General features: G+C 39.5%; 2 protein-coding genes and 1 pseudogene across 3 annotated transcripts; 1 reads left to right on the forward strand and 2 right to left on the reverse strand.

The window, feature by feature from the left end:
* Positions 1 to 1267: 1267 nt before the first annotated feature.
* LOC115293598 lies at positions 1268 to 18185 on the reverse strand (annotated as a pseudogene).
* On the reverse strand, positions 5373 to 18183 carry BBS12 (Bardet-Biedl syndrome 12). Of its 2 annotated transcripts, XM_029941298.1 has the most exons (4): positions 15516 to 15599; positions 10723 to 10879; positions 9784 to 9848; positions 5373 to 7567 (listed from the first exon to the last, which is right to left on the reverse strand). In XM_029941298.1, the coding sequence occupies exon 4, from the start codon at positions 7555 to 7557 to the stop codon at positions 5416 to 5418; it is 2142 nt and encodes a 713-aa protein (XP_029797158.1). In that variant the 5' UTR covers positions 7558 to 7567; positions 9784 to 9848; positions 10723 to 10879; positions 15516 to 15599; the 3' UTR covers positions 5373 to 5415. The 2 variants fall into 2 exon arrangements, with proteins under 2 accessions (XP_029797158.1, XP_029797165.1); XM_029941305.1 differs by lacking the exons at positions 9784 to 9848; positions 10723 to 10879; positions 15516 to 15599 and adding an exon at positions 18096 to 18183.
* A 257-nt stretch (positions 18186 to 18442) lies between the features above and the next one.
* On the forward strand, positions 18443 to 22053 carry LOC115273478 (centrin-4-like). Its single transcript, XM_029916573.1, has 5 exons — positions 18443 to 18550; positions 19689 to 19826; positions 20195 to 20323; positions 20937 to 21065; positions 21264 to 22053. The coding sequence occupies exons 1-5, from the start codon at positions 18548 to 18550 to the stop codon at positions 21351 to 21353; spliced, it is 489 nt and encodes a 162-aa protein (XP_029772433.1). The 5' UTR covers positions 18443 to 18547; the 3' UTR covers positions 21354 to 22053.
* Positions 22054 to 22937: the final 884 nt, after the last annotated feature.

Genomic DNA, 22937 nt, shown 5'->3' on the forward strand with positions numbered 1-22937 from the left:
GTTCGATTTAGAAGAGTGACAAACACACAAAAGGTGACGATGGAACATTACACGAAACATGTACAAGCCTTGTCCCACACTGCGGCGTAAACATACTGCCTATTTAAGTATAAATATCCACAGAAAGATCACGAACGTTGACTTTAAGTTTCTTATAATACTGAAAGGGAGGGTGTCATGCTAAGTGAAATAAGTCAGGCACAGAAGGACAGACACCATATGTTTGCACTCATAGGTCTAACAGGAGAACAGGAGAAACCTAATGGAGGACCATGGGGAGGGGAAAGGAGAAAGAGAGTTGGGGAGAGTGAGGGACACAAATCATGAAAGACTCTTGAATACAGAAAAGGAACTGAGGGCTGAAGGGGAGGGGGAAGGGAAAGGAGGGTGATGGTCATGGAGGAGGGCACTTGTGGGGAAGAGCACTGGGTGTTTATATATATATATATATAAAAGAAGAAGAAACTATAGCATGCAGCACGACCTCGGGAGTGGAGTGGAAAAATAGTTTGCCACAGATAGCTCCCTTCCTTGGGTTCCTTAAAAGTCTGAAAAATGATGGGGGGGGATTAGAAGTCTATCGAGGGTAGCACTGCTCCTTTAAAAAGATGAACAGATCTCCAACCTTCCCTAGCTTCAAAACTAGTGATTGTTTCCATTCCTCTGCTCCCACACCTCTTTAAAAAGCCGAAACCCAGAAGATGACTTCAGGCTTCTGAAACTTAGCATGGGTGAGCCCAGGAGCATCCCGCAAGGAGAGGACGTGTCAGTCACAGTGACTGCGGCGCGCTTTTGGCCGAGCCATTTTACTGTCCCCTTCCTGCCGGTAAAAACCCTCTTGTAAGTCATACTGGTTGGACCTTACCGTCCTAGCAGTTCTGGCTTCCATCGCTCTTTCAAAATGGACGTTTATATGGATTTGTTCCCCTGTTTGCCATGGGCCATGTTCCAAGCGTTCATGTCTGAATCCAACACGAGTGAACGGCCAGCCAGGATGCGACACTTCAGCATTTTGTTAAAAATAACACCCTGGACATCGAGCTGTGCGCAAGTGCCGCTTGTGTAACGGTTCACTTTAAAAGCTTAGTGTAAAGCACGGCAGCACAATATGGCTCTAAACCCGGAGATGAGACACAACAGAAAAGGAATTGAGCATTAGTAAAGTTTGCACGTAACCCAGGTATAGTCAGTACATTTGATCTCAGGGTGTTTTCTGATGTTCAAGGAGAGGGGAGGAGGGGTCAAAAAAGCTCGGCAAGGGAAGATGGAAACGGCACAACAGCTATTTTGCTTTTAATAAAGTAAATGTAATGACAGTGAACAGGAAGGTGACAAACACATCAATATAGATTTTCCTCTTGACCAGCCTCTTCCTTCGCTGCACCCGGGTCAGCAGTCACGCCAGCTCTGCTCCACGATCACAGAAACACGTTTTTCATATTCCCGCTTGTTCTCCTGGTACAGCTGAGCAGCCTGGCTGTTTGCTGGGCTGTTGGGATTGGGTTCATCCAACAGAGACTGTATGGATGTTAAAATGGAAGATACATCATAGGTTGGACTCCAACGGTTCTGAAGTATGTCCAGACATATACTACCATCTGCGTAGACATTTGGATGGAACATCTTAGAGACAAATCTAACCGTCGGTGGCTTATTTGGATATTCTTCAGTGAATTCTATTGTAAGCTTGAATGTTCCATCCTCGAACGGGGTCCCTTCAGGCCCGAAAATGACCGCGTTCCAAACCAGAATGTTGTTCTCGGAGGGAGCCCCGCTGACTCCGGCCGGGGGATCCTCCTGCAACCTCTTGAAGTCCCTCATGAGGCGCCGCCGAGCTGGGGTGGACATATCTCTAGCGGGGTCAAGGGTGGTGCATACACCGGCGTCTCAGGTCTGGAGGGGGCTGAGGAGGTCGACAGGGCGGACGGAGCTGAAGCGGCCGCTGAGGAAGGGCCCAGAGAAGTCGAGGGTTGGTGGAGGCAGGCTTTTTGAAGAGGTAATTAAGATGAGGTCATTAAGGCGGGCCGTCATCCATGATGACTTAGGTTCCTTACAAGAGGAAATTAAGACAGATATAGAAGGAAGACATGAACATACAAGGATGAGACATCCATCTAAGGGTGATGGGGAGAATCCTCGGGGAGAAGACTCCGTTGGAGATCTCAGACTACCCCCCGATTTATGAGAAAATAAATTTCTGTTAAGCCCCCTGATATGTGACATTTTGTTGTGGCAACCCTAGCCAATTAATACAATATGTAAAGAATTTCACATAGTGCCTGGAACATGGTAGGTAATTAATAATTTAATTACTATGTTATTTCCCCAGAGCTCTTCTAATATTCAACTCCACACATAATTTGGCTCTTACAGTGTTCGATTTATGGCTAAGTAGCAAAAAAGCAAGACTCTGCAATGGGCTCTCAGCATTCCCACACCTTCTTGCTGAATTTGAACTCTTGGTTTTGTTTTGTTTTGTTTGTTGAGCCCTCCTTTTCCAGGCCATTTCTCAGGGACTTGTTTCCAGTGAGTAACCTTCAATGATGACATATCTCACTCTAGACAAAGAACAGGCTTCCTTCTGCTTACTGTAAAAGTTGTGAACTGCCCAAGTCAGTTGTTCCTCTCCTGGAACACAAACCATTGCACACACAGGCATTCATCCTGGGCTTTTATGTCACCCATGTGGGGCTTGGAAAGACAGAGGAGCAACAAGAAGCTCTGCCTACTATATGACCATTTGTTTCCAACCCAGGAGTCTCAGGTCTTCTGCCAGTATCCCATGGAATTTTAATTGTTAGCATGTAAACGAGGCAAATCTCAGACCCTGCCAGGTCTTGTTGTTTTGGCTGAGAACCATGGTTTCCTGGAAAAGATGAGAGGCCCAATGGGTTGGATTAAAAGAGAGGTCTTCCAGACATCCAACAGTAAATGTTTTCATGTAAGTAGCTGGAAAGGGAAAGGGAAAGATAAGTCCCCACTGTCATAGTGTACCCATACTGTTAAATTATGTTTGGAGGATAAGCAGTGAGAAGTAGGATTAAAACAAACCACCCAAATCGTGTATTGGTTGTTGCTCACTCACCTCAGGGTGGGAAGAGAAATGATATTAATACAACAAGGCAGCATGCCCCACAGCTCTAGCCAAGAAGAAATTTGGCAGTGGCTGCTAAGTCAAGGGGTCTTCAAAGATGAAACAAATGCTAACAGCAATGAGGAAACAAAACTTCGAGTAAACCAAAATCGTAAGTTTGTTGAGCTCAAGGTGGGCAGCTGACCAAAACCAAAACTAAATGCAAATCATTGCTTACTGACATGGAGCCATTCTCTCTGCATTTCTTGGTAACTCCTTCACCTTCTACCCTGACCTCAGATGCTTTAAGGAAAAAGCCAAGTGTGATGGGGAAACTTGGTGCCCAAGTCCCCACTCTAGGGGAAATCGGTATTAGGCATTGGGTTACACTTCTTGGTCCATGTTGACATAGAGGGAAAAAGTGACTGAAGTCAACACTAACATTAGAATAAATTGTTATAAAAACATATAACTGGTATTGAGGTGTTACATGCTTACATTACAAATGATCATTCAGTGTCAGAGGAGATTTTCCTATTCAGGGTATTACTGCATGTGGAGAAATGAGACAAACTTCCTGCCATTTACTACCATACCCTAACCCACCCTACCCTTTCGCAGGTTGGGATTTAGTGTGAGTACCTCTGTTCTGATGTCCCAAGTGTTCACTATATAGATGGTGTTCTGGTGGTTAAGTTAGAAGCCTGTCTTAATGATCAATGGCTCTGACTGTGACTATTATCTTCCTCTACCAGTAGAAGTAGCTGATAAACCTGAACAAAATTCAGAACTTTGTTTGCCAAGTAGTTTCTCAAGATTAGACAGTCATAGCACTTAATTCCTCTGAGAGCCAAACAAACAAATGTTGTCCCCTTAATAAGACTCTTAGGGGGGCATCTGGGTGGCTCAGTCGGTTAAGCCTTTGACTTCAGCTCAGGTCAGATCTCACGTTTGTGGGTTTGAGCCCCATGTTGGGCTCTGTGCTGACAGCTAGCTCAGAGCCTGGAGCCTGCTTCCGGTTCTGTGTCTCCTTCTCTCTCTGTCTCTCTCTGTATCAAAAATAAATTAAAAAAAAAAAAAAGACTCTTAGGCAGTATTGGAGGCGGTTCATAATGCCATCAATGGCAGCTTCTAGATGTAACAATGTACCAACACAGGAACAGGACAACCTTGTTTCAATCTGACTGATGGTATACTTCTCTTAATGTTTGAGTAGCCTTGGATTTTGCCATGTATTAGCAGTAAGGCTGCAACCGCTGAGTGACACTACTTATTTGACTTAGTCAAATCACATAATGGTGATTCAAATCAGGTTTCACAACAAATCTTTAATTTGAGTGACCTCACCCTGGTGGGATGTGCTTGTACGTGGGGAAAACGGGCCACAGTAGGTCTCTCCATTAGGGATGGGGAAGTGTTTTGGCCATCTATTGCCTTCTGTAGTTTTGTCAGTAACATTGAAGACCAGTCAAAGCTTCCTGGCCTGGGTCATAATATGTGATACATTGATCTTACAGTATGTCCAGGCTAATAAAAAGACCCCCCTCCCATGGAATTTAAAATTGACTAAATTCAAGACCCTAGGTATCATCACTGAAGTCAGTACTACCGACACGTTTCATCCTGCTGCTCAGAGTCTGACAGCAGTCTTAAATTTAACTGCTATATGAAACAAATTAAACAGATTTGGTATTGACTAAACAACCTGTCAGATTAATCAGACTAGCCAAGAGAGTGGCATTCTTACATGAAAATTCAAGTTTGATCAAGAGCATGTCAAGTTAAGGAGTGAAGAGCTGGAAGAGGGTATTCAGTATAGGCTCTGAGTGGCCCGGCATATTTCTAGGTATGCCATGAAGGCAAGGACCTGACCTATCTTTACCCAGTCCATGTCTTGTATTTACACTGAATAACCTTGAAGCATGAGGTAACAACTCCCCTTGGACAAAGAACAGGATTGTTTCTGTTTACTATAGAAGCAAAAGTCCTAAGCTGAGCATTCCTTTTCTGTAACACAACCTACTGTGTGTGCTGGCTTCCAACACTGATACAAACCAACAGGAAGCTCTGGCTACCACTTTGTGAATAAGAAGAGTGCTTTGTCTCTGACCCAAGTGTCTCATGTATCCTGCAGCATCCCATGAAATAGTACAGGCTCACCTGTCTCACCTGTTAGCTTGTAAGTCTGGTGAAATCTCAGACCCTACAGTTATTGACAGACATCAGTAATTTCCTTCTTGGTAATAGCTGGCATTTTAGGTTCTATGATTTCACTACTAGGAAATTTATTATTAGCATGATATATTACAAAAGATTATTTTCCAAAGGCTTAGCCAATAATACTACAAAAATAAAAAACCCTCTGTTTCCTGTGAATTTATCTGTGTGTGTCCATGTCCAGTAATAATTTCACTGTCGGTCTGAAGTACTAAGAGCACTAAATCCAAAGCTCGGCGCCACGCCTCAATTTTTGGTGTAACAATGTCATAAACGCTTGGAATCTGTTCCAGTTTATTTGAAATGCCTGAATTAAAAATTCCACTATTTAGTTTACTACATTCATTCAAGATGTAAGATGAAGGAGAGCCAGAGTCTGTAGCATTTTGTAGATGCTGTTGAATGACTGTGCTGGCTCCCAATTCTGATGAGTAATTGGCAGTGTTATACATGAGAGTTGAAAGGTATTTGTGCCATCCATTTGCCAGGCATTTCAGCACAGTTGATCTGTATAGTGCCAGAGAAGAGGCCAGCCAAGAGGATGTATTATGAAGCCATCCTGAACAGACGTGGTTTCTTTTACTCAGTGGTTGCTCTACAAGAATCTGAAGATGGCTAAGACACAAAAATTCAACTGCACCACCTCCAGGAAAGACCTTCTGCTCTTTTAGAGCATAATACAGACGATAGGCACAAGTCCAGAACCGATCTTCTTTGGCTTGCATCTGTGCAGGGACTGGGCTAGTGAGCACTACTGTAACCAAATTAATTCCTGCTGTTTTTATCATGATTGTCATTATGTTGATCCTTTCTATGACATCTGAGGGAATACTTCTCCAGAAGTTCACAGAGACCCCACTGCCCACACAGTTTTCATTCACTTGTGCAATGTAGGCAACTTGTACTGCTCCTGAAGCTTCTGCGAAAGCCTGCATCACATTGCTGTTCACTGACCCAATTACCAACCGCTTACTATGTATGCACTTTTCAATTAAGTCTTCAGACACGTTTCCTTGTACCAGGACAAGGTTCACATTGAACTTGATTAATACCTGTAATACATAATTTGTCCACCGTTCTTCTGAGCTGTCTTGTTGAACTTTCATGCTTTCTAATAGTGTATTAATATTTGCAGCCTTATTAAATCCCAGGTGGCGATAATTCTCTGTGAGGTCACCCTCAATGAGAATAATCCGGATAGGCTGATTCTGCAATTCCTTGATCAGAGTATTATTAGATATTGACACAACAGTGATATATCCTTGGCAGACACAAGAAAAAGTTTCATCTACACCGGGTAAACAGCAAGTGAAGATTCTTGAAATGTCAAACATAAATGGTACTGAACAGCTGCCCTGTTGCATACTTGCATTCTGATATTGCAGTCGAACTGCTTCATCTACTAATTTCATGCTGTTGTGATCTCCATGACTCAAACCCATCTCCAACTCTATCAAATCATTACATCTGTAAGTACGGGGAATAGCTGCACCATGGTGTTCTAGAAATCCCTCTGGTTTGTTCATCCACTGATTACTATCTGTCCTATTAAAATGCCTACTGTGGATTAGTATTGATTTTCTACAGCGGTTGTCTGCGACCAGACTCTTTTCCAGAGTTTGAGGATTTTGTAATGTGTTTTTATTTGCTTCAACTTCAGCCTGAGGCATAAAGAGTTTAGGTGATCTAACAGGTATCCCAGAAAGGTTGTAAATGGTCAATGATGGAGAGGCAACATCTTTGAGATCATGCTCCTTCTGTAAACCAGTATCTGAAGGGATTTGTAGAAAAGGACACAAACGAACACTACCTGTGTCAAGTCCAGAAAATGTCTTTGTGCTGTCTATCTGGTCAAATACATTGTGGATAGGTACCTGAAGGGAAACTACCTCTTCAATGCAAGAGTTCAAGCCTTCTGACATTACAGACACTATTAATGAAATGGGGACACCCAAATGAAGACATTCCTCAGCAGCACTGCTCCATGCACCAACAAGAAATAAAAGGGTACTGCTTCCAGTTTTATACGTGTTATTTTGTGTCTGAACTGCTTCATTGAGAAGTTGTCCCACTGCGCTGGTTAAATCTAAACTTTCAAGAAGCCTTACTACTGAACTGATTAACATACTTTCATGACACTCTTCATCAGTAATAAATTTAGATGATTTTACTGGGCCTAGGAAGGTTCTTCCCGTTCCTGAAAATGATGAAAGTTGCTGAAGTCCCACGTGCCTTCTTTTATTTATGACCCTGCTCGCCATCATCATGAATCATCATCTGCAAGTAAAATAAAAGCTTGGAACTTTATTCAGTGTAACTCATGGTTATAATTACTCAGAAAAGAAAAATCAGATATGGTCCCTGCTTTTGAGGCATTTTTGATATATATAATTTCTATTAAATATGGCCAGTGCAATGATACAGTATTATAATGATATTATAATAAAGGTATGGGCATGTAGGGAAGGAACACTTCATTCAATAGGGGAAATGGATCATGCAGGTAATAATCCTAACAGTGTTTCCAGAATAAGGCAGTGATTGAAATGAATCTTGAAGAATAATCTGAAAGAGCGAATTGAAGGTCGTAGTAGTAAATGTACAAATATGTGAAAAAACACAGTGTATTTGGGTAATACAAGTAGTTTAGTTTCACAGGATATAAACAAAGTAATGGGAAAGAGGAGATGAAGCTCTAGAAGAGAAAAGGGTTGGAACATGAAGGGCATTATGTCCCACATCAAGCCTGACCCTATGATGGGAATCAATCACTGAAGTGTTTTAAGTAAAGAAGATTAAGAAACAGTTTAATGTTGAGTTTGCAAGCCTGTGCTCTCAGTCTAGAAGTCTGGGTTTGACCTTGGCTCTAATGCTTACCAGCTGTGTAGACTTCATCAAATGATTTAACTACTCTATCCTGCTTTCACATCTGAAAAATGAGGACAATAGCACAAGCTACTTCATAGGGTTATTATAGGGAGTAATGCTTCAAATAGTGCCTGGCACATAACCCCTTCTGAGTAATACTGCTATGACTACTAGTGTTTTGGATATATCACCACTCTGAAAACAGCACAGAGGATGAACGGATGGTGGCTGACTAGAGGCAGAGAGGCCAGCTAAGATAAGGAACAAGGAAGTGGACACAGATTAGGAATGTGGAAGAGGCGTGCAGTTGAGAAGATCACTTGGTTATTGGTTAGAATGTAATGGGGAAAATATTGATTAAAAAGAAGTTCAAGAGCTGTTAGGTTTTTTCCACATAATATTTCAAAATCTGCATGTAAGACTAATAAAAAAGAATTTACATGAGAAAAACTCTATCCCAGTAAAAAAGAATTTTTTAACAAATACCCCTTAACTGAAAAGCTGTCCATAATAAAATGACTTGTCATGTGAAATATGAGCTCTAGAACTAGTCGTTCTAGTTAAAGGACTAGAACTGAAAATTGTACATAATATAAATTTCTTTTCTAATTCTAAGACTTTATAATTCTTTGAGTGATATTTTTTATCAAAATCTTATAAATCCAAAATATCTAAAAGCAAACAATTTAGAGTTTTGCTTTTCATCTGATAAATTTGTTTCTTTTTTACTTTTTTTAAAGCTTTTTAAAATGACATATGGCAATTAGGGTGATTTATTTACTTACATATTTATTTATTATTATTTTTTAATGGTTATTCATTTTTGAAAGACAGAGAGAGAAAAAGCACATACAGGGATAGGGCAGAAAAAGAGGGCACAGAATCCGAAGCAGGCTCCAGGCTCTGAACTGTCAGCACAGAGCCCGACACGGGGCTTAAACCCACAAATCGTGAGATCATGACCTGAGCGGAGGTTGGACACTTAACTAACTGAGCCACCGAGACACCCTGGCAATTAGGATGATTTATAAGTTCTTCATGTTTATTTATATTTGAGAGAGAGAGAGACAGACAGACAGACAACAAGCAAGCAGGGGAGGAGCAAAGGGAGAGGGAAACATATAATCTGAAGCAGGCTCCAGGCTCTGAGCTGTCAGCAAGGGCCCTACATGGGGCTTAAACTCACAAGCCATGAGATCATGACCTGAGCTGAAGTCAGACACTTAACTGACTGGGCCACCTAGGTGCCCCTGATACATTTGTTTCTATAATACCTAGATTCATCCTTGAAGCTGAAGAACACCATTATTTGAGATACCTTAAGATCACATGAAGCCATAACACAACTATTCCTCAAGAGTAGCTTCCTATAAGCTTTCCTATAAGACATATTCCTAGATAGCATAAAATATACTCCAGTACTCCAATATTCTAATCCTGAGACCCATCGTATCTTACAATGATCTGATTTCACCATGTTTTTGCTGTCCTTTAACCCTCACCCACATGTTATCAATTCTCTACTTACTCAGTTTAAATTCTAAATTCCTATTTGTCAATTACAATCACTCTCTTGCACATATACCCTCAAAATCTTCATCCCTCTTTAGGTTCATCCTACTCACCTTGCAAATCCACAAATCATGATGAAATCCAACTCTCTGTCTACTCCATGCTTACCCTGGTGCAGCTAAAAATAAACAAAAACACACACAACCATGCTGGTGTCATTTCAAACCTCAAGAGGCCCTTAGTATTGTCTGGCAATCTACTTCCCTAATTCACTTATCTTTTTTTTCTTTTTATAAAAGATTATCACTTTTGCCTACCCCTGACTACAAAAGATATTCTTCTATACTTCTTCTAAAAATGTTATGGTTTTAATCTTTTTAAACTGAGGTGAGCACATAACATAAACCATTTTAAAACGTACAATTCAGTGGCACTTAGTATAATTCACAGTGTTGTACAATCACTACCTTTATCTAGTTATAAAACATTTCAATTACCCCAAATGTAAACCCTGTAGCCATTAAGCATTCTCTCTCTGTGCTCTCCCCAACCTTCTAGCAACCAATCTGCTTTATGGCCCTATGAATTTACCTATTTACCTGGATATTTCATATAAAGAGAATCATACAATATTCTTCCACTTAGCATAATGTTTCTGATGTTTATCCACACTGTATTATATATCAGTACTTCATTCCCTTTAGGGCTGAGTAATCATTTATTGTTTGTATAAATCATCTCGTTTATTTATCTGCTGGTAAACATGAATTGTTTTTACCATTTGACTATTCTGAATTTGTGCTACTATCAACATTTGTATACAAATGTTTGAATATCTGTTTTCAATTATTTTGGGTATACACTTAGTTGTCACATGGCAGTTTTATGTGAAACTGTCTGAGGAGCTGCCAAACTATCTTCTGTATCAGCTAAACCATTTTACTTTCTCACCAGCATGAGAAAAGGGTTTCAATTTCTCCACATCCTTGCTGTATTGATTTCCTAGGGCTGCTACATGAAATTACCAAAAACAGGGTGGCTTAAAACATTACATTTTTATTCTCTCATGGTTCTGGAGTCCAGAAGAAATCAAAGTGTCTGCAGGGCCAATGATCCTTCTGAAAACTCTTCCAGCTTCAAGATGCCTCCTGGACATCCATGGCTTTTGGTAACAAAACTCAAATTTCTGCTTCTCTTTCATATGGATTTCTTAAAAAGACACAAGTCATTGTATTTAGGGCCAACCATAATCTACTAGGGCCTCATCTTAACTGAAAATTTCTATAAAGACTCCATTTCCAAATAAAATCACATTCTGGGATTCTGGCTAGACATAAATTTTGGAGGGAACACTATTCAACCCAGTATGCTTACCAATACAAATCTTCCTTTTTTTTTGTTTTGTTTTTTAAATAGACATCCTAGTGGATATGAAGCGATATTTCGCTGTGATTTCGACTTGCATTTCTCTAGTAACTAATAAGGTTGAGCATTTTTTCATTTACTAATTGGCCAATTGTGTATCTTCTTTGGATAAGTATCTATTCAAATCCTTTGCCCATTTAAAAACTGGATTGTCTTTTTGTTGTTGAACTGTAGGAGTTACTTATATATTCTGGAAACTAGAACTTTATCAAAATACAACTTAGAAACATTTTCTCTCTTTCTGTATGTTGTATTTTCCACTTTTTTGATAATGTACTTTGATGCATAAACGTTTTCCATTTTAATGAAGCCCAATTTGTCTATTTTTTCTTTTGTTCCTCATGCGCTTGGTGTCATATCTAACAATCTACTGCCAAATCCAAAGTCACAAGATCTGACCCAGTGTTTTCTTCTAAGAGTTTTACAGTTTTATGTCTTATATTAAGTTCACTGATACATTACATTTTTGTATATGCGGTGAAGTAGGGGTCCAACTTCATTCTTCTGCATTGGGATGTCCAGCCGTCCCAGCACCATTTGTTGAAAGCCTATTCTTTCCCCACTGAGTGGTTTTGGAATCTTTGTCAAAAATCAATTGGCAACAGATTTTTGGTTTATTTGTGGACTCTCAATTCTATCTGATTGGTCTAAATGTCCATCCTTAAGCCAGGAACACACTTTTTTGATTACCGTAGCTTTGTGGTAAGTTTTGAAGCAAGGAGTGTGAAAGTCCAACTTTGTTCTTTTTGTTTTAGCTTTAACATTTATGTTTTTAATTCATCTTAAACTGATTTTTTAAATGGTGTGAGGTAGGGGCCATTTTGTTCCCTCCTGGATATCTAGTTGCTCCAGAATAATTTGTTGAAAAGACAAGCTTAAAAAGACTGGTTTTTTGCTTGTTTTTCATTTTTAACATGTTTTTAGAGTTTATTAAGTATGAGGTAGTCTACATGCATTATGTAACATAGTCCTCACAATATAATGAGGTACAAAAAGGCTATTAAAATGACAAATAGTTACTATTACTGCTAGTAATAGGTTATGAACTAAAGCCCAGATTTGTCTAAACCCAAAGTCCCGTGCCATTAACTACTGTACAATACTGTCTTCTGGCTGCCTCTCTCCCCAACATGATAGCAATTCAACCTCTCTTCTGTAGAATCTTCCATTGCATTTCCCACTTCCAAACCTTCTTGCCTTCTTCTAAGGCCGTTCATATCCTTACTATAGCTATGCCTTTTCTTCCCCAAGCATGAGTCTTTGTTATGGTTTCCTCTCTATAAAATGTTTTTTTTTGCAATCCAGTTTTTTCTTAATGTTTATTTGTTCTTGAGAGTGAGAGGGGGAAAAAAGCCTTGGAGGGGCAGAAAGAAAGGGGAAAAGAGGATCTGAAGCAGGCTCTGCAATGACATCAGAGGGCATAATGTGGGGACTCAAACTCCCGACTCTTGCGATCATGACCTGAGCTGAAGTAGGATGCTTAACCGATTAAGTCACTCAGGTGCCCCCTCTATACTATGTTTAAATCGCAAGATATTGCTATATGAATGGAAAAGTTACAGAGAATTTAGAGAAAAAGGAAAAAGCCACAGGCTATCAAACTTACTGGAACTTTCTTTTCTTTTCAATTTTTTTTTTTTTTTTAGCATTTATTTATTTTTCAGAGAGATAGAGAGAGAGAGACAGTGCAAGCAGGGAAGGGCAGAGAGAGCAACGGAGACACAGAATCCGAAGTAGGCTCTGGGCTATCAGCACAGAGCCTGATGTGGGGCTCAAACTTGTGGACTGCAAGATCATGACCTGGGCCGAAGTTGGACGCTTAAACAACTGAGCCACCCAGGAGTTGTTGAAACTTATTCAAACTTTCAAAGTCTATATTTAATTTATGTGAACAAGGTTTTCCAAGGGAAGACATGAAATTACTTAAAGAAAACTAATCTATAGACAAAAGTTACATATAACTGATCTAAAAATATTCAATTATTTCACTTATATGTAGAATCTAAAAATAACAACAACAAAAAAAAGCAAAACAGAAACTGATCCATAAATACAGAGAACAAACTGGTTGTTGCTGGACGGAAGGGGTGTAGAGAATGGGTAAGGAGGGGTGGAGGAAGTAGGAGGTACAGGCTTCCAATTAGAGAAGGAATAAGTCACAGGGATGAAAGTACAACATAAAGAATATAGTCAATGGTATTGTAATAGCTTTGCGTGGTGACACTTGTGATGAGCAGAGCATAGAGTTATGGAATCATATGCTGTATATCTGAACTAATGTAACACTGTGTGTCAACTCTACTCAATAAAATATGAATAAACAAATACATATTCAAGAGAAATGCTGTTTTAGCATTTGAAGACTCTGTTCCAAGTTTCAGCAGCAATTTAAAAAAAAAAACAGTCTTAGCATTCCTAAGTTTAGAAAAGCTCCTAAGTAATTTATTTTGGAGAGATTCGTTAATTAAAGTAAAATAAACACTCAAAAATCCCTCATCTTCTAAAAAGTGAAGTATAAAAAAGGCAAAGACAGTGAAGTGGATGGTGAAATAGATAATTTCAAAGATAAAAACACCTCTGGTAACTATTCTTGGCACTGAGTTGACACGCTCTGATTCTTGTTCGGTGATACATCAGCACCAGTGTTTTCTGTTTTATTATTGAGATTCCTAACAACTTTACTTGCCAGCTTAAAAGAAGCAGAGTCACACTACTTCACTGGGATGTGACATCAGAAACAGCTTTCTTTTCCTCTTATCATGTCTAGTCTTATCTAAGGTATTTGTTTTAGAATACTAAGACATGCAATGCTTTTCAGGAGATGAATTTTTTAAAATACAATTATTTTCTGACAGGTATGATTAGCTTTTTTCATCATCAAAATCAACAGTTTGCGTATCTTGTCTATTCCCAATACAGAAGTCTAATCATGATTCCATTACTTAAAAACCTTCACCGTGGAACATAAAGGTCTTTGCTCCTTTGTCTCCCATAGGGCCCCCTTTAAACAGTTAACTCAGATCCTTTCACTCCTCTGCTCAAAATCCTGCAACACCTTCCCATTTCACTAGGAATGAGAATTAAGTGTTTTAAGCCCTAATAATCTGCACTCCTCCCTTTTCCCCTCTTTGTTTCCAACTATGCTATCCCTTGAGCATTTGGCTCTGGCCTCCTTTCTGTTCCTGGAACATGCTCCTTAACTTAGTTTCTGTTCTCATTGTCCCCACTTTCTGGGATGCTCTTCCCCAAGAAATCTATTGCCTCACCACCTCTAAGCATTTACTCAACTTTCCCCTTTTCAATGAAGTCTACCATTGGACACCCTCTTGCGGAGAGCCGGGTCTCTCTGAGCTCATAAGTAGAGGAAAAATCTCCTTGTGAGGCAAGACGGGTTTGCAAGGCCTCCCACCGCCAGATGGTGGCCGGCATCTACACCCACTCAACCCCCACTCAATTCCTGCTTGAGCACTGACCCCCAAGGTGCCTGACTGACTGATGTCAGGAGTGAGTTGCCTTCTTATGCTAAAAATATGTGAATTGTACCTTGTGAAAAAACTTGTTATAGGAGTTTCTTCTTTTGTAATTATAGGAGCAAATGTTACATTTCCTGAGAAAATCTGTTTTTCTTCCCCTCAGAAATCAGGCTATTAACCTCCTGCTCACAAAGACCTAACTCTTGCCTTTGCTATGCTAAAAACATTGCCTTGTATTTGAATGCTACAATCCCTTCCTTCCCCATATGATAAACATCCAGTCACCTATTGATAAAGGTTATGCAGGAGTCTTCCACCAATCTATGTTCTGGGAAATTTTTACATACCAAAGAATTTGTTATCAGAAATCAGTGTCTAAGGCAATTGCTACTGCTGTTTTGTACCCCATTCATTTTTTCCATAACTAAAGCTGACTCTGGTCAGAGTAGAGACGCCTGCCTGGTGAGCAGAAAGAATCAAGGCTCTCTTGCTCCCTTTCGCAGACACCGTCCGTCCTTCAGGGAGCCCTGGACTCCAGCTCCCTATTTAACACCACAAACTACTCTTTTCCCTCTTAAGCGTAGACTTCCCTTTAACTGTTTGGATTAACTTTAGCTTCGTGGATTCCCTTTAACGCTCTACTTCCTTCCCCCCCACCCAACCCTTATCACCTTATAAAATGGCACAGTTTACATACCTATTTATTGTTTATTAGCTATCTCCCTCTGTTGGAATGTAATTCTCAGGAGGACAATTTTAGTCACTGAGGTATCCTACATACCAAAAATACTGTCTGACATACTCCAGACACTCAAGAACTATCTGGTAAGCAAATGAAGAAATGGCTTTCATCAAATTTGCTCTCTTAACTTTTAAGTACAAAACTGACAAGATTAAACAGATGTTGCTGTCAGTATTCCCCCACCACAAATTTAAGTTTCAATCACCTTTAGAGTTGATGTGATTCTTACATGGCACCGTCTTAGCTGAGATCCTGTAATTCCAAAATGGTACCGCCTTCATATGGTTGTCAGAAAGATCTTTGAAAAGAACAAAACTAATCAAAGTACTCCATTGTCTAAAAACATCTATTTATCTTAGAAAATAAAATCTTTACCTCCTAGCTTGATATAGGTGTCCCATAATTGGACCTTAGTGTAATTTATGCCTCATTTTCCACCCTTTCTTATAAACTCTATAATCTTGCCACACTAGAACATACATGTATTTTCATTTTTATACATGCTATATGCAGATTTGAATGTCCTACCCTTTCTTCATCTTGGCAAATGCTATGTATCTTCCATGACCTAAGGCAAATGGCACATTTTTTATATAACCTTCTCCAAAGGCCCCAGGAAGAAGTAGTGCCTCCTTCCTGTGCTCAAGCACTTTCTACACACACCTACTAAAGCACTTAGCACCCTGAATTTCAAATTCTGTATTTGGGTCTGTACCTTTCTCTGCCACTAACTTGTGGGTTCCTTGTTTTTATTTTTCTTTATACTTTACATTCAGTTCCTTTCAAACTCACCTAATAGTTGGCACAGTAATTGTGGAAAGTATTAAATTATTATAGATTACTTAAGAATGCCAATGGATCTATTATTAAGGTTTTATAATACAATTATATTAGTAATAGCTATTTTTCAAGACTAAGTACTTTTTACCCAACACCTAGAAATTGCAATCTGAGCCTATAATCAAAAAATCATTTTTACTATAAGTTAATTTCCCAAATATAAGAACCTAAATCATAAAGTGGTGTAGAAGCAGGTTAACATATTATGTCAGCCTTTTAATTGTCATAAGATCAAACTTTATCTAGGTTAGAATTTGGTTCTATCTATTTGGTCACTATTCATTTCTGGGTCTCAGAAATACTCTTAATATTAATCAAAAAGATGAAGTAAATGTCCTTGAAACTGAGCAGGAGGAACTTTCCCAGTGAGACTAATGGCCTGAAAAATCAATACACAATTAACGCTTAAACACTGGGAGTTAGGGGCCCCAACCACTGCACAATTGAAAATCCAAATAAAACTCTTGACTCACCTGAAACTTAACTACTAATAACCTACTGTTGTTTGGAAGCCTTACCAATAACATAAGCAGTCGATTAACACGTTTTACATGTCATATGTACTAAAAATATACTGTATTTTTACAATAATACCTTTGTCTTAAAATGTTTTCAGATCTCTAGGCTACAAGGTTCACTCAGAAGTCTTTTCAAATAGAGGTAAATCTCTAAAAAAAAAAAATAATAATCCATGTATAAGTGGGCCCACACAGTTCAAATCCGTGCTATTCAAGGGTCAGCTGTATAATAAGTGAATGAATATTTTTACTTAGTTCACAAAGTATCTTGAACTTGCATCATTTTAATTCCCACTGGGACAGCTTTATACAGGGAAAAAACCTTCTAATATTAGAATAACCTTACCTATTTTCCAGAATCCTAGTGAATTGTTTATCTATGATTAAAATGCTTGGGTGTCTGACTGGGATATAATGTGAACCAGACAGGATAATGGTTTTGGCAAAGGTGCCATGCTTCTACTTACTACAGTATGAACAGTGATTTGGAAGACTGCTTCAGGAATCTACTTTGCACAGTTTTCTTGCCCTACCTTCAAGGAGGAAGTGGGATAAAGGAGGAAAAAAATCTAGGCAAAAGTTAATGTTCCTCCTGAATCCACTCACTGCTGGAGAGTCCAGTATGAGTTCTGGAAAATAAAGTACTTACTCTGCACAAGCTACTGCAGGGGGCATAAAAGGAATCCTGCTGTGTACGCAATATGGGTTTTAAGTTGTAAGGGGCTACCACCTCTTCATTCCTACCAGGAAATCAGAGGTCCACCTCATTCTTTTCCCACCCTTAAGTTGGTCCCTGACCAGATTCATGATTGGGCAAACCAGCAGGTCTGGCCTCTGTACAAGAATTTGCTTTGATTGACAGCTTCTAAAACCCGGCAGTTACTGAATCTATTGGATAATCAGGCCACCTGTGTCTGACTCATGAGTGTGGATCTATGCTAGATATGCCTGGAAAGCCGGCCAGATATTGGGATTAAACCATCTGAATGGTTGAGGATGAGCTGGGCGGGGGAAAGCGGTACGTGTGGGGCCAAAGTCCTGCCAGGCGAATAAATACTACAACAGGTAAAAACCCTTTCCTATGCGGTGAGGCTTGGTGCATTACAACACCCATCCCCACCTCCTTCCAGCCATACCCCTACCGCACCAGAATCTCTTCGAGCCAAAGGGAAATGCTAAAGGCCAATCCCCAGGCCTCTACCCTGTGGAGGTAGAGAAATATCTAGCGACGCTTGGAAAGGGCAGTCGTCTCCACCTCTGGTAATCCCAGCCGGATGGTAAATCAAAACTGGACCAATTCACCCGGCCCGCCAAGGCCCTGGATTCTCATTCTTAACCCGGGGCACGAAGAGGTCAAAAAAGCAAATAAGGACTCTCCACGTCTGCACTGAAGACTCAGCAGTCAGTAGAAGCACCTCGTTACTAACCTCGTTCTTTTCTCCATCTTCATGCGGTGCTCCAGTTCCCGACTTCCCACCGCGAGACGCGGTTCTGGCTGGCCTTTGAACGTCAAAGCGCCAGGGCGAAAACGCCCCCTTCCCCGCCCGCATTTGCGCATGTGCAAAGCGAGGCCTTGTAGGTCGGCTGGGTGGGGCTGGTCGCTAAGAAACCAGAGGAAAAGTTCTGCTTTATGATTGGCTGGGAAAAGCAGAGTGTTACACTATTGGTAAAGAGTAGAGAGGGGGGCTGGCCTCAAGCTCCTTCTTTTCTGACTATTGGGTGAAACTACTGTCAATCAGTAGGCCTGGGTGGGCGGGGCTGGTTGTGAGGCCGGCGAGAGCGGCCTTAGCAACGGTTTCTGAACTGTGAAGAGTGCGGTTGGGTCGGGTTGCAAGCGGCTGAGATCAGGAGATCCCGGCTGAGGGCATCGTGTAGAGACATGGTGAGTTTGAAGCTTTAACCGCTTGCTGGGCCTGGGCTGGTGCTGCAATTTCTCCCCGGATCAAAGAAGGAATTGTGTTTGGTATATGAAATCTATTATTCGCCTCCTAATCTCGTGGTCACAGTGCCCGTGGCTCTTCGGGACGCAAGAGCGTGTCTCCAGTTTATCCCCGCCAGCCGCTAATACCAGCACTCTGCTGTAGGCTTCTTGATGGAAATAGAAACCACTGTTTGGTCTGAAAGGAACTGAATACAGAGAATAAGAAACTTAAAGTCTGTTGGAGGGTCTAGGTCTCTAGGAAAGAGTTCCTGACCTCCGAAAAAGTGACTGGCCGAGTAGCTACGAATTCTGCCACTGTTGGGAAGGTGAAGGTTGTGAAGGCTGAACTGTGGAGTTGAGGACCACACTAGTGTATTTGCTGTCCAGGGATCAAGAATCAGCGGCTACCACGACGAACCCACGCGAACCTGGAGACGAGGTGCACAGAGGAGCGCGGAGTCCAGTTGCCGTCTCTGCCGCCACGGCTTCCTAACCCAAAGATGGGGAGACGAGATATTGAAATAAGGATGAAGAACAGCAGGCAGATGACCTCCACTTTGCCTGGATACTGATAATTGGCCCAACATTTATTCTTATCCAGATCGCTAGAGTAGTTTTTCACCTGGAAGATGTAGTGTTTTCATTTCTTAGCCTTTGCAATATAGAAAAGTTCTCTAAAAGGAGAGAAAGGATGTCATGTTTCAGTCAAGCATATCCCACAAAAATAAATCTTATTAGGAGATATATAGGCCTAGGTAAAAGGTATACTTTAAACACTTATTTTCAGATATACCAAGTAAGGCCAGTCTATTCCGACTTAACATCTAATGTTCTAGCGTGCCTGCCTTTGCCTCTTTCAAAAGGTACTAGGTTGAAGGAAAAACAAGTGGTAAAAAGACCCACCAGGCTTTCCACAAAAATATGAATAACTAATAGCATAAATGGTAGCAAAGGGAAAAGATGGAAATTGTTGATGGTCATTATGTCCTCGGAAATAGGGTTCTTGACCATGCTTATTTAATTAATTTATCATCAATTATTCTGGTTCTGGTAGCTTTTCCTGTCATGTAGTTTTTGATGCATATGTGTATTTTTACAGGCATCCACAAGTTCAGACCAATGGAAGAAAACAGCAGCAAAACTTGAATTGAATGAAACCCGAAAGCAAGAAATTAAAGAGGCCTTTGATTTATTTGATGTTGATAGGTCTGGAACCATAGATGTGAAAGAATTGAAGGTTTTGAGATTACTTCTAAGTCTAAAACATTTTAAAAACAAATCTTTCAGTCTTTAACAGCAGCCTTCTAAAAGCTTGATATAAGTCTCTTTATGGTGGACACCTACACCATCAGTGTATGCACCTACCACATACTAACAAAATGATACCTTGTTAGTCATTTGTTGTTTTATGAATGAATACAACAAAAACTCAGGGTGTAACTAACATATCCTATGGCATAGTGGGATTGCAACCTAGGCCTGCTGATCTGACTTGCTAGGTTCATGCCTAGTCCATAATAAAAATGAAAAAAATCTAGTACTAGGTAATTTAAAAGCTAGGAATGAGATCGTATTATAATACGATTTATTTGATTTCTATTTCAGATTGCAATGCAAGCCTTAGGATTTGAACCAAAGAAAGGAGAAATTAAAAAAATAATAGCAGAAATCGACAAAGAAGGAATTGGCACCATTAGTTTCGAAGATTTTTTGGCCATAATGAGTGTAAAAATGGTATAGTAGTGATTTTGTTTTTCAAGAAATATGCGCAATAGCCTTGTACTTTTTTTTTTTTTTTTTGGCTGGAGCAATCAAAGAATTGGAACTAGGTCTTTAAAAATGGATGGGGTTTAGATAGACAGGAATAGCAAGATTAAAGACATTTCCAGGGTAGTAATGAAGGCTGTCCAGTGTGGAGAAGGTTATTAGGAGATAATAAGGATAAATGGCTGGATAGAGATAATGGGGTCAGCATTTTGGAGACTTGAATTCAGCAAACTACTCTTGAGTGCCTATTTTTGCCAGGCACTATTCTAACTGTTCTAGAGAGCACTGGATGAGACCACCTCTCTGTTAGAGCTTACAGTTGTGGTAATTGATACCAATTACCGGTGTTAATAGAGATCCATTATCTTTATCACCCTTGCCTTTTCCACTTTAACAAATTCTGAATTTAAGCACCCTCAGAGCAGATGTGAGTGCTTTGGAATAATTGTTAAAAGCTAGAACAGTAAATAAATAAACTCAGCTACCGGGCACATTGCTAGACCTCAAACACCTGAAAGTCCAATTTGATAGAATAAATAAATGTAAGATTAATGACATTTAGTTGTTTCTGTTTTTAAAGAGTGAAAAAGAAGAAATATTGAAGGGTTTCAAATTATTTGCTGATGACAATACTGGAAGCATAACACTAAACAATATCAAGAGGGTTGCAAAGGAACTAGGGGAAAATGTAACACATGATGAACTTAAGGTAAATTTTACTTATTTTTATAATTTTTATTTTATACTTTATATTATATTTATATATAATTGTAACTTATATATTATGTACAATTATATTCTTTAGATGGACTCAAGTGCATTCAAAATAAAATTTGTGTATATATTTGAATATTGTATCATTCATTTTTAATGATTTCACATACCATATTTACACTTTGTTTTACAGAAGATGCTTGATGAAGCTGATCGTGATAGGGATGGAGAAATAAATGAGGAAGAATTTTTGAGAATGATGAAAAAGACCACTCTTTATTAATACTTTTTTAAATTCCTTCTGGAAATTTAATAACTTTGTATTTGTTATACAGTTCCATAATATCTGAATGTATTCATTTTCAATGTCTAGTTTATTTGCACAAATTGGCGACTTGATGTGTAATCTATACAGGAAGTTAGGCTTCTATCAACATGTTGTTAAACATCTACAGCATCAAGCAAGAAAATATGATTTCTGTGAACCATGAATCCAAAACCAGTATTAATTTCCACTGCCAGTTTTGGACTCCCAGGGTCTAAAGACTTAGAATTTTTTTAAGTTTAATGAAACTGAGCCCACATCCAAATGAATTTGGCAATTACTTTCCCTATTTTCCTTTTGTGCAACTCTTTAAAAACTGATAAATATTTGCTTTTTAATCAGTTATTCTGATATGTAAAGTATTAAATAAAATTCCCTAGCAACTACTTTATTTGCTAGTTTTCTTCTTATAAAGAAATTATAAAGCACTTATACTACCCAGATTTTCCTGTAAGTTTGACCCTGCAAGTGAGCATTAAGTGACTCTGTCTTGGGAGGTGGTAGGGATTTTACATATGTTATCTCAGCTAATATGTTACAACTTGGAACCTGGTGGTATTAGCTCCATTTTACTACATGCGAGAAAACTAAAGTTAAGAGAAATTTAAAAATTGCTCAATTGCTCATAGATAATAAAACATGGGTTGTAAATCTTGTATCTTATGCTTCATTATACAGCTTTGCTATGGATAAAAACTCTCAGGATAATTAAGTATATATTTTCTAACTCATTTAATATTGTGACTCTCTTGTAATTTAACTTTGTTTCCTGTGAAAACACCAATCTGTTGAGAAAGGCAGTCTCAAGATAGTTTTTGATTTCCCACTGGGTCACACAAGACTGAGCCTTGGGCCTGGAACACTTCCGTACCAAGAGGCAGAGTCTCTATAGCTTGTGCTGGAACTGTCTGAATATTTTTCCACTTCAGACTCAATGTGTACTTTTTTCTGCTTAAGCATTGTGTATGGTATAGTGCCTGAGTGTGTAATATGACACCTGGCCAACTCCGTTTTGGAAAGAGGCGAAGCAGGGGTTCTTCTGCTGTACAAGATGGGTTGGTGCAGGCCAACTGCCCTACATCGGCTTCTGAGAAGGACTGTTTGGCCATGGAAAACTGACATTCACTACCAAAACCGATACTGCTTGGTCTTTTCTCTGTATGAGTGAAGAATTGTTCCACCAAGTAGCTGACTGCATTGTGTTTTCCTTGGCAACAAAACTGATACCAAGATGCACTGGCAGAAGCTCTCAGATTTCTGCTCCTGATAAAGGCAGCAGATGCCACTTGCTGGACACCAACTCTTCCTAAACCGAGGTAATGGTTTTTGGAGCAAGAAAGGCTTGCAGAAAATGTAACTTTAATTGTCCCACTTAGTACATTCTTAGCTCAACTGAAATGAAGACTTGACTTTGTCAACACAAGAGATTTTTTTTTTAATTGAAGCTGGAATGGTGTATATATGCTTATGTACATTAAGTGTTCCACAGGATCTTTAATTCCTAATTAGGATTTCCTTCTAAAGAAAAATATAACTACTAAA

Source organism: Suricata suricatta, chromosome 1, assembly GCF_006229205.1.
Source record: "Suricata suricatta isolate VVHF042 chromosome 1, meerkat_22Aug2017_6uvM2_HiC, whole genome shotgun sequence".
NCBI lineage: Eukaryota > Metazoa > Chordata > Mammalia > Carnivora > Herpestidae > Suricata > Suricata suricatta.

Bases quoted from the DNA above. Each gene is read 5' to 3' on its own strand.
- BBS12 (XM_029941305.1), bottom strand. From the start codon at position 7,557: ATGATGATGGCGAGCAGGGTCATAAATAAAAGAAGGCACGTGGGACTT.
- LOC115273478 (XM_029916573.1), top strand. The intron at 19,827-20,194 runs GTTTTGAGATTA...TTTCTATTTCAG, and splicing joins TAGATGTGAAAGAATTGAAG to ATTGCAATGCAAGCCTTAGG. The intron at 20,324-20,936 runs GTATAGTAGTGA...CTGTTTTTAAAG, and splicing joins CCATAATGAGTGTAAAAATG to AGTGAAAAAGAAGAAATATT.